A 12,281-nucleotide genomic window follows, 5' to 3' on the forward strand; every position below is an offset into this window, starting at 1 on the left:
ATTAAGCCACTGGTTGTGGGAAAAGAAGAGGGAGAGAAGAGGAAGAGGGAGAGAAGGGGGAGGGGTGAGAAACAGATGGTCACTTCTCCTGTATGCCCTGACCAGGAATCAAACCTGAGACATCCATATACTGGCCTGACGCTCTATCCACTGAGCAACCAGACAAGGCCACTTCATATATTTTCAAGTTCAGTTAAAAGGCACATATAAATTCATCATTTTTATATCTTCCTAATGAATTTATTATTTTATTGTTATGAGATGTCTGCAAATAATTTTTTGTGTTGAAATGTATTTTTTTTTTTTTGTATTTTTCTGAAGTTGGAAACAGGGAGGCAGTCAGACAGACTCCCGCATGCGCCTGACCGGGATCCACCTGACATGCCCACCAGGGGGCAATGCTCTGCCCATCTGGGGCATTGCTCTGTTGCAACCAGAGCCATTCTAGCACCTGAGGCAGAGGCCACAGAGCCATCCTCAGCGCCCGGACCAACTTTGCTCCAATGGAGCCTTGGCTGCAGGAGGGGAAGAGAGAGACAGAGGAAGGAGAGGGGGAGGGGTGGAGAAGCAGATGGGCGCTTCTCCTGTGTGCCCTGGCCAGGAATTGAACCCGGGACTCCTGCACACCAGGCCGATGCTCTACCACTGAACCAACCGGCCAGGGCCAATTGAAATGTATTTTATCAGACATATCTTTTTATGCTTACAGTTTGCATGGCATATTTCTTTGTATTCACTGTATTTCAACTTAGTTGTGTTTATATTTTAAATGTTCTCTGTATGGAACATAACTTTGTTCCTTACCGCATAACATATTGAAAATATGTAAGAAGTAAAATTATAAAACTTCTGAAAGAACACATAGGAGGAAATATTTTCTCTACTGTGTTACACAAAGATTTCTTGAATGGGACTTAAAAGAGGTGAACCGTAAAAGAAAGAAAAATGTGGGAATGAACTGCATCAGGAATGAAAACTTCTATTGTTTGAAAGATGCACATTTAAGAAAACGACGAGGCAAGCCACAGATGGGGAGAAAATATTTTCATGACATATATCTGACGACTGCCTTTAATTCATAATCTGAAAAGACCTCTTGTAACTCAATAATAGTATGATAAAAAGGCCACTTCAAAATGGGCAAAGTCTTGCTTTTCCTTTTCTATGTCTCCTTGTAAAAAGGGTTATATGACCATTATTTTGAACTGAAAGCACTTTGCCTTTATTTTGTAAAAAGAGTTTATACAACCTGAGGTCTTGCAAAGCTAGTTCTTGAAAATCATTGAATTAACCATCTTAACTCAAAAGAAGAAAGAACATAATAAATAAAATAAAAATTTTAACAACTAAAAAGGTTTGAAATCAATAAGTTGTGCATAAAAGGTTTGCTTTGTAATTCTTTGCATATTTCACTCACATGGTATAGTAGCTTTATAACAAGATGCAAAAATTACTAATATTTAGTTCTGCCTAGGAAACCTTTACTTTTAATTGTAGAAATTATTGTAGAAATTGTTAACAAGGAAAGTTCTATGATTTTTATAGTTTGAGTAATCCAAGTTTGGGAATAAGCAACCATTAATTTTTTTTTCTCAATTTTAACAGTGATCCTTATGTGAGAGTGACATTATATGACCCAATGAAAGGCGTTTTAACAAGTGTGCAAACGAAAACCATTAAAAAGGTCAGACTTAGCAGGATTCAAAACATTTTTAAATATATTGTTTTATTTTTATATGACAAAATATAAAAGTTAGTTATGCTATGTTTATTGTCTTTAGAGTTTGAATCCAAAATGGAATGAAGAAATACTGTTCAGGGTAAGTATGCATTTTATTTCATTAAAATAACAAAATTTTTTTCAATAGGTTGGAATGAGTATTCACTTATAATGTTCTAAAATGTATCTGATAAGAATTTGTCTAGATTTTTTAAAATTTAAAAAGTTAAATCTAGGCTTTTCCCAAGATAACATGGCCCTGGAGTAATTTATTTTATTATGAAAAACTATATATGTAAGGTAACGAAGGGGTAAAAGATTATTAAAACCTTGGATTTACCTTATTCTAATTGAATTCTGATTTAGAGACTATATGGTCATCTTATTCCAATTTAGCATATTTTGGTGGTTTCCCTTAAAGATAATGTAATATCTGTGGCTCCCCAGTCATCTATTAAATAGACTGATCCAGGCAAGAGATGATGAGGGCCTACTAGTAAGTGTACACATTTCTTCTTTTACACCATTCGTGCAAACTCCTGCCTTCCCTTTTACACTGCCTCACACTACCCTAAGAGCACACTGCAGTTAGCAGTTATTTCAGGCTCCACCAGAGGGCCCTCAAACTGACAATGTCTCCACATGCCTGTCTGTCAGAGTCTTTATCCTGATTCTCTATACACAGCTGTAAAGCTATTAAGGTTTTTAGCAGGATCTAGTTTCACCACATAATATTTAACATGTATCCAAAATTATCTCATCTACAACAAACCATGAAAGTATGGCCAATTCTTAAAAGGCAGTCAAGAAATGTCACTCCCAAGATGATCTGGACATTGGAATTATCAGTGGAACCCTACAAAGCAGCTGTTATAAGTACTATAACTATGCTCCATGACGGAAAGCTAAACACTCTTATGATAGATGGGAAGATAGATGTTCTTAGCAGAGAAATAGAAACCATAGAAAAGAATGAAATAGATATATTAAAACTTAAGAATATAATATCTGAAATTTTAAAAATCACTAGATGAGTTTAATAACAAAATGAAGATAACAGGGAAAAGAATCAGTGAACTTGAAAAATCAGCAGAGCCCTGGCCGGTGGAGCAGTGGCTAGAACGTTGTCCTGGAGTGCCGAGGTTACTGGTTGGATCCTCGGGTTGGCCAGCTCGATCCCAGAGATTCTGGCCTGATCCTGGGGTCGCCAGTTTGACCCCTGGGGCACCTGCTGGATCCCGAGGTCACCAGTTTGAGCCTCAGTCAGGGCACGAAGGAGAAGGCAACCAATGGGTGCACAACTAGGTGGAACAGGGAGTTCACGCTTCTCTCTCTTCCTTCCTCTCTCTCTCTTTCTCTTTCTCAAAAAGAAATCAGAAGTTATCTAATTTGAAGAACAGAAAGTAAGGATTGTAGAAAAAATGGCCAAAAAATTCTAAATGTGGTGAAAGATATGCATTTATAGATTAAAGAAGTTCAGTGAAATCCAAACCTAGTATATGCAAAGAAAACAAAGTTCAGACACATAATCAGATTGCTGAAATCAAAGAAAAAGAAGAAATCATGAAAGCGGCCAGGGAAAATAACACATCATGCATAGGGGAACAATGGTTCCAATAACTATGCATTTCTCATCCGAAACTATAATAAAACTGTGTAAGTAAGTTAGAAAGGGAGAAAGAATGGTCAACTCAGAATTCCATATTTAAAAAAATATCCTTCAGGGATGATAATATATAATAAAGGCATTTGGGTCTGAGGAAAAAATAAGATAATTTATTGCTGGCATACTTGCTCTAAAGAAAATGCTAAAGGAACTTCTTTAGGCTAAAGGTAAGTGATATCAGAGGTAAATTTAAGACATCAGAAACAAAAGCAACAAAAATAGTTAATGTCTTTCATTATAATAGACTATTTTTTTTCCTCTGAGTTTTTAAAAATATATATGGCAATTGAAAGAAAAATGATGACATTAGCAGAGTTTTTAGTTTATGTCGGTATAGTACATATTATAACCATACAGAATAGGGTGAGGGTAGAGTGAACTTTTTGGTTGCAGGTTGCAAGGCTTTTCTGCATTGTACTTCAAGTGGTTCAATATTAACTTGAAATGGACCGTAGAAGGCTAAGTATATATACTGTAATTCCTAGTACAACTACTAAAAAATAATGAGATACAGCCCAAAAGCCAAAAACAAATTTAAAAAGAGCAAATTCATCAAGAAGTCTTTTGTATGTGCCCCCAAGATCAGTGCTTCAAAATGATAAAGCAATAAATGGTAGAACTGAAAGGAGAAATGGTCAAATATACCATTAAACTAGGAGAATTCAATACATTCGGTATTGAGAGACAGTAGAAATAGACAAAAGTCAATAAGTAGAAATAGAACAAAATATTCAGTAAAAAATAGAAATTCTAACACTCTCAATTAAGTTTTACCTAATTGACTTTTCACCCCAAAACAGCAGAATACATGGTCTTTTCAATTGCACATGAAATATTTATGGAGTAAGCTGGGCCAAAAACTAAACCTTAGCAATTTTAAAAGAATAGAAATCATGCAAAGAAGGATATCTGACTATAATATAATTAAAGTAGGAATCACTGACATAAAAATATCTGAAAAATCCCCAAATATTTGGAAGTTAACAACATACTTCTAAATAACCCATGGATCAGATAAGACTCTTCAGGGAAATTAAAAAATATTTTAACAGAATTAAATAATCAAAATTTATAGACTACAACTAAAGCAATGCTTGGAGGGAAACATATAACATTAAATTACATTAGAAAAGAAGAAAGATCTTGAACCATTAATCTAAATTTCACCTAGGAAGTAGCATCATTCCAGAACCTATAGACCGGGCGTCCCCAAACTGCAGCCCCCTGAGGCCATTTATCTAGCCCCCCTGCCACACTTCCAGAAGGGGCACCTCTTTCATTGGTGGTCAGTGAGAGGAGCACTGTATATGGCGGCCCTCCAACAATCTGAGGGACAGTGAACTGGCCCCCTGTGTAAAAAGTTTGGGGACCCCTGTTATAGACATTAAATGGATATAGCCATTAAGCGGGATACCGTGAACAACCTTGTGCCCATATTTAATAACTTAAATAAAATGTACCAATTTTTTAAGACACATACTACCAAAATTTTAAGAAGAAATAGATTACCTGAGAAATAGATTTATGTTTCTTAAAGAAATTGAATTTAAAGTTAAAAACCTCCAACAAAGAAAACTTCAGGCCCAGATGGTTTCTCTGTTAAATTCTACCACACACATAAGGAATAATTTCAATTTTTATAATGTCTTTCTGAAAATAGAATAAAAGAGAACACGTTCCAGTTTATTCATGAGGCCACTATTACCCTGATACCAAAAGCAGACAAAAACTTTATAAGAAGATATAACTGCAGACCACTTATTAAACCTCATGACTGTAGCCACTTTGTGGTAAGTTTACTAAATTGGTCCCAACCATCCTGAATGGGCCAGATATTTGTCCTTAAATTATTTCTGGATATGGGTTTGCCTTTTCTATCTGCAGAACCTCAGCCAGCACAACTATCTGGGGGCTTACAGAATGCGTGTTTCATAGGAATGGACATACACACGACAGTTTATCCTTCCAGGGGACCCAATTCACAGAGAAGGAGGTGCAGGAATGAATCCTTGACCGTGGGATCCACTGGTCACATCACCTGCCTCACCTTCCAGAAGCAGGCAGCCTCAGAGTGTTGGAATGGCTTATTGAAGGCACAACCAAAGCACCAATATGGAAGCAGTACTCTGCAAAGATGGGGTGCCTGTTTATTCATTACACCAGAGACCTCACTATGAGGCTCTGTTTGCAACAGAAAGTATACACTGGTCTAGGAACAAAGTAGAAGTAAGAGTGGTTCCACTTACCATTATTGCCAGAGACCCAGTGGAAGACTATGTGCTTCTCATTCCTAGAACTCTAGACTCTGCTAAGTTAGAGGTCCAAGTCCCCAAAGGGAGCACACTTTGCAGGGGACATAGCAAGGGTCCTATCAAACCAGTCTACAGCTGCTGCAAGGACATTCTGGACTCCTTGGATCTAGGAACCAGCAGGAGACTGGAGCTATTACTTGGATGCAGGTAGAGTCATTCCCCAGGATCTATCTGGTTTCTGCAGGGATCAGACTAGAAAATGAAGTGAACATATTATAGGAGCCACACTTGCATCCTTTAGGTCTTTTCTGGTGGTCCTAACCTCTAACATTCCCATGAGTTTGGAGTGGTTTTGTTGGTTTCTTAAACCACTTCCTTGAGATTTAATACACATAACATAAAATTCACTCACTCAAAGTATAGAATTTAGTTCACAGAGTTGTGCAACCATCACCAAAATCATCTTTTGAACATTTCCATCACCCCAAAAAGAAATCTAATACCCACAAGCTGTCACTCCCTGTTTTCCTCAACACCTTCCCTTCTCCCATGCAACCACCAGTCTGCATTCTATTTCTTAGATTTGCTTATTTTGAATATATCACATAAATGGTATCATACAATATATGGTCCTGTGTGTCTGACTTTTTTCACTTAGCGTAATGTTTTCAAGGTTTAATCCGATTATAGCATGTACCAGTATTTCATATCCTTGTATTGCCAAATAATATTCCATTTTACGGATAACCACATTTTATTTATCCATGCCTCAGTTGATGAACATCTAGGTTCTTTTCACTTTTTAAAAAGTTTTTTAATTTAAGATTTCATTAATTTTCAGAGAGAGGAATGGACAGGGGAGTGAGAAGCATCAGCTCATAGTGGCTTCACTTTAGTTGTTCACTGATTGCTTGTCGTATGTGCCTTGACTGAACAAGCCCAGGGTTTCAAACTGGCAACTTCAGCATTCCAGGTCAATGCTCTATCCACTGCATGACCACAGGACAGGCTCTTTCCACTTCTTAACTATAATGAATAATGGTGCTATAAATATAACATTAGTGTACAAGTTTTTGTGTGGACATAGCTTTTCATTTGGGGAGGTATATATCTAGATGTGAAATTGTTGGGTCATCTGGGAATCTACGAAACAGTTTTCCAAAGTGGCTCTACCATATTACATTCCCACCAATGGTGTACGAGAGTTCTGATTTCTCCAAATGTTTGACAATACTTGTTATTATCTGTCTTTTTGTTATAGCCCTCCTTGTGGGTAAGAACTAGTATTTAATTGGTATGAAATAGTATCTAATTGTAGTTTTGATTTGCATTTTTCTGTGGTTAAGGATGTTGAGCATATTTTCATGAGCTTATTTTCCAGTTGTATATCTTCGGAGAAATGTCTGTTCAGATCTTTTGCACGTTTTATAATTGGGTTATTTGCCATTTTGTTATTAAGTTGTGCGTGTGAGTGTGTGTGTATGTGTGTGTGTGTTTGTGTGTGTGTGTCAGAGACAGAGATAGGGACAGACAGACAGGAAGGGAGAGAGATGAGAAGCATCAATTCTTCGTTGCAGCTCCTTAGTCTCCTTAGTTGTTCGTTGATTGCCTTCTCATATGTGCCTTGACCCGGGGGGAGGGGGGGGGCTGCAGCAGAGTGAGTGACGCCTTGCTCAAACCAGTGACATTGGGCTCAAGCCAGCGACCTTGGGCTTCAAGCCAGCAACCATGAGGTCATGTCTGTGATCTCATGCTCAAGCCAGCGACCTCGTGCTCAGGCTGGTGAGCCCACGCTCAAGCCAGCAACCTTGGGGTTTCAAACCTGGGTCCTACACATCCCATTCCGATATGCTCTATCCACTGTGCCACCACCTGTCAGGCAAGTTGTTGTACTTTATATTTCTACATTACAAGTTCCTTGTCAGAAACATGATTTGCAAAAATTTTCTCCCATTCTGTAAGCTGTTCTTTGATGTTATTGATGGTGTCCTTTGAAGCACAAAAGTTTTTAATTTTGATTAAAAATTATCTATTTTTTTCTAGTATTTATTTATTCTCTTTTGTTGCTTATGCTTTTGTTGTCATTTTTAATTGATATTGTTTTATATTTACTATCTTCACCAGAGGGAGGACAATTTCAGAGGCTTCCCCTTCTCACTATGAGCTCATGTCCTATAAGCCATGAAATCAATGTGGTGGGGATGGTGAGGAGATCCAACTTCCAGTATCTTGTTCCCAATTTTGAATTTGTAAACCAGGGAAATGACTACTAGGTGGATCCACAGAACCAGAGAACTCTGTGTAAGCTGAACTTTGTCAGGACTCCTTTCATTATCCGGTCCCTGAAAGTTCTTGCTCTGATAGGGAAGCCATGATGATGCTTTTGAGTTTCTAGGTGTCAGCCCAGACCCTGTTTCCAACAGTCCTCAATATGTCTGAGTATTCATTTTCCCTGGTATATGATCACCAAAATAAATGGCCATAGGCCTTTTGGAGGAGGAAGGTAAGAATCATTACAATATACCCTTTCTACAGTGATGCAGAATCTTCCTTCTAAGGATGAGGTCACTTCTTTAGTCAGTGGGCTTTGGATCAACATATTGGCTCAGATTGGGGAACTGGACAAAGGATTGTGATTTTCTCTTTACTTGGAGAAACTGTCTTTAGCCACATACAGTACTTCTTTGTTGTCTTCTTGTGACTGTATGTGTTAAGCAGCACCTTCATTGGCCACCTGCCCTAGGGATGCCATGCTTTATACTCTGCAGGTCAAGTCAGGTCTGCCCTACTGCCCCTTTCGTCTGCCTGGTCATTATAATAATTGTAGGCCCCTTGATTCTGTCAGTGAAATGCCACCAGCTGGCCTCTATTACTGGATAAGGGGAGGATCATCTCTTTGCTGTTAAGGAGCCCAGCTCTGTGACCCCTCGCCTACCGTCAGTCCCAGCATGCAGTAGAAAGCCACCACTGCACTTCTTGGTGCTGCTGCTGCCCCTTTCACCAACACGCCTGTTGACTATGGTTAATTAATGGTGTGTTGTCTGGGCCCAAAAGTCTAATAGTTCTTTTGGCCTCATGTAATTAATATACATACATATTTTCATTCTAGCAAGGCCACTTTCACCACCCTTTTGATTCCTTGTCCTGCCATCTGCCAGGGCAGTTCAGGCATTTCCACTTGGTTCATCATGCTTTCAGGCTCCCAGGAGCCACCCTAGCAGTAAGTTTGCTTCATCTCATGGGGTCCTTGACAGGATGTTAAATCCCAAGTCAATGAAATCTTACTTATCTAGTCTTAAGTTTCTGCTCCTTTGCTCAAACATTGTAGTCCAAGGGGTATTCTCTGGCTCCTGCTAGGACATGTTGTTTAATTCTTGAAGCTTTTTCCAGATGTAATAATTTCTTCATCCTTTATCAGGCTCAGTTGGGTTATGCTGAGATTTAACACTGGTTATTTTCTTGACATCCAGAAGAGAAATTAGAGAAACTCCTGAGGAGAGATCCCTCTTTCTGTGGAGAGAGGACTCGGTCCTGTGCTCTCGCGTGAGGGAAGTGCTAGCTCTTATAACAGAGGGATCGGCCACTCTGCAGGCTCTGAGAGTTAGGGACCTGCAGGACCAAAATCTCAGGAGCATTCCCCCAGATCCTCCTATCCCACACATCAGGAGCCCAGGTTTTCTCAGCCAGGGCTCTGACTAGAACATAGTATTAGACCTGTAGTGGCTGAGCATTATTAGTCTGTGAGCTCTGCAACTTTGCCAGAGTTGAGACTCTCCTCAGTTGTGTCTTCTTTTCTACTCCAGGAAATACAGGTCTCTTTCTAAGTTACCAAAGGGGCCCTCTGTCTCTTACATTTAACCTTTAACTGTTTAACTGCCTTTGATTTCTCGTTATCTATCTGTAAGTCATTGATACAGCATAGAAATAACTAGCCAACTCCATTGTTTTTGTAGGCATTGCTCTCCCCACATCTTTCAAGTGCCTTTAGAACATCACACTGGCAAGGGTGTTCACCTCCACCAGGACATATCCCCAGGACACTACTGGAGAAATCTTTAGGAACTGGGCTATCACCTTATTCCTAGAACTCTATGTGTCCCACATTCAGTTCAGGATGGGGGGGGGAGACTCCTGGCCTGCCAGGTGAGTGTGGGCTGGTCCTAAAACCCAATTACCCATACCATCAGTGTTGGCTTGGGTCCTCTGAGAAACAGATACTAAGATGGGATTAAATGTGTAAGAGGTTTATTAGGAAAGCACCTGTGAAGGTCAAAGATGGAAGACAGAAATGAGGAGAACCTTCTCATCATGATGTAGACTTAACACCTGTGCAAGGACAGGTGAGAAAGGATTGGAGAGGAAGAAGAAGAGGCTTACACTGCAGCACCATTTTGAGAAAGTCTCATCTGGGCTCATGGAGAGTTTCCCAACAAAGGTTGTTTGTTAGAGAGGTCCTGTGTCGGGCAAGAATGGCCCTGTTGGACCTCCACTCTGCCCAGTCTTTGGTAGCAAGCAAGTAGAACACAATAGGTAAATTCAAAGGTGTATGGTCAACTAGAGGCTGTCAATCATCTATGCAGGTTCTCTGGAAAGATTTCTGAAAAAGATCCAAGTGCCTTAACTCTGTTACAATTGTGATGTTTAAGGATATATGTTAAAATCCTTAGAGCAGCTACTAAGAAATTAAAACAAAATTATAGGTAAATATCCAATAAAGGAAATAAAATGGAATACTAAGAAACACTTGATTAATAAACACTTAAATTTTTAGTTATTGATTTGAGAGAGAGAGATTTGTTGTTCTACTCATCCATGCATTCATTGGTTGATTCTTATATGTGCCCTGACCAGGGATTAAACCTGCAACCTTGGTGTATCAGGATGACGCTCCCGGCAACTGAATTACCCAGCCAGGGCTTTTGATTAATTTAAAAAAAGGTTTTTTAGAAAGACAGACAGGAAAGGAGAGAGATGATGAGAAGCATCAACATGTAGTCGTGTCACTTTAGTTGCTTATTGATTGTTTCTCATAAGTGCCTTGAACTGAGGGCTCAAGCCAGTGACCATGGGATCATATTGATGATCCCATGCTCAAGCCAGCGACCCCTGTGCTCAAGCCGAATGAACCCACAGTCAAGCCATTGACCTCGGGGTTTGGAACCTGGAACCTTTGTGTCCCAAGTCAATGCTCTATCCATTGTGCCACCACCAGTCACACCATTAATGTTTTTTCTTTTTTATACAGAGACAGAGAGAGAGTCAGAGAGAGGGATAGACAGGGACAGACAGACAAAGGGAGAGAGATGAGAAGCATCAATCATTAGTATTTCGTTATGCATTGTGACACCTTAGTTGTTCATTGATTGTGTTCTTATATGTGCCTTGACTGTGGGCCTTCAGCAGACTGAGTAACCCCTTGCTTGAGCCAGCGACCTTGGGTCCAAGCTGGTGAGCTTTTGCTCAAACCAGAGCCTGTGCTCAAGCTGGCGACCTCGGGGTCTTGAAGCTAGGTCCTCGGAATCCCAGTCCGATGCTCTATCCACTGCGCCACCACCTGGTCAGGCCATAAAAGACTTGAAAAACACTATCACTCAACTTTATTTGGCATGTATAGAACATTACATTTAATATCTGACGAATATACATTTTTATATGCCCATGGAACATCTACCAGGAGAGACCATCTATTGGGACATAAAACAAGTCTGAGTACATTTTAAAAGGTTGAGATTCAACAGAATATGTTTCCTGACCATAACAGAGTTAAAAAAGAATCCAGCAACACAAATATATATATGGAAAATCCACAAATATTTGGAAATTAAGAAACATTTAAAATTTTTAAAAATTGATTTTAGAGAAGGAGGAGGAAGGGGGAGAGAGCAAGAAAGAGAGAGAGAGAGAGAGAGAGAGAGAGAGACAGGAACATCATTCTGACACTGTATGTGCCCTGTCCAGGGATTGAACCAGTAACCTCTGAACTTTGGGACAATTAAGCAACATTTTAAATAAGCCATTGCTTAATACAGGCACATCAGCTTGAGCACAGGGTCACTAGCTTGAGCGTGTGACCGTAGATATGACCCCATGGTTGCTGGCTTGAGCCCAAAGGTTGCTGGCTTGAAGCCCAAGGTCACTGGCTTGAGCCCAGGGATACTGGCTTGAGCAAGGGGTCACTGGCTTGGCTGGAGCACCTCAGTCAAGGCACGTATGAGAAAGCAATCATTGAACATCTAAGGTACTGCAACGAAAAATTGATGCTTCTCATCTTTTTCCCTACCTGTCTGTCTGTCCCGCTCTATCTCTCTCTTGCAGAAAAAAAAGAAAAAAGAAAGCCATGGCTTAAAAAAGAAATCATAAGGAAGTTTAGAAAACATTTTAACTGATTGGTAAAGCATAACATATCAAAAATATGGGATGAGCTAACTTGGTGCTTAGAAAAATTTATACCTTTCTATACTTATATACAAAAAAAAAAAAATTTAAAAATCAATTATCCAGGTTTATAACTCCAGCAAAAAATAAAAATAAAAAATAAGTAGAAGGAAGGAAATTAGAATAAGAATGGAAATTAATGAAATGGAAAATAGATAAAAATTACAGAAAGTTAATGAAATCAATGTCATTTTTTCATATGCTGTAG

At 39.2% G+C, this 12,281-nt stretch overlaps 1 protein-coding gene across 5 annotated transcripts in view; it reads left to right on the forward strand.

Moving 5' to 3' along the window:
- Window positions 1–12,281, forward strand: part of NEDD4 (NEDD4 E3 ubiquitin protein ligase) — a 141,105-nt gene that overhangs the window by 23,739 nt on the left and 105,085 nt on the right. For 3 of the 5 annotated variants that reach the window (XM_066276189.1, XM_066276190.1, XM_066276188.1), the window contains 2 exons: window positions 1,606–1,684; window positions 1,782–1,820. The exons of 1 other annotated variant lie outside the window; for it this stretch is intronic. In XM_066276189.1, the coding sequence (XP_066132286.1) occupies window positions 1,606–1,684; window positions 1,782–1,820 (118 nt within the window). The remainder of the gene's footprint in view (window positions 1–1,605; window positions 1,685–1,781; window positions 1,821–12,281) is intronic. One more of the 5 variants, XM_066276192.1, reaches the window with a different exon arrangement.

This window comes from Saccopteryx bilineata, chromosome 4, assembly GCF_036850765.1.
Source record: "Saccopteryx bilineata isolate mSacBil1 chromosome 4, mSacBil1_pri_phased_curated, whole genome shotgun sequence".
NCBI classification, from domain to species: domain Eukaryota; kingdom Metazoa; phylum Chordata; class Mammalia; order Chiroptera; family Emballonuridae; genus Saccopteryx; species Saccopteryx bilineata.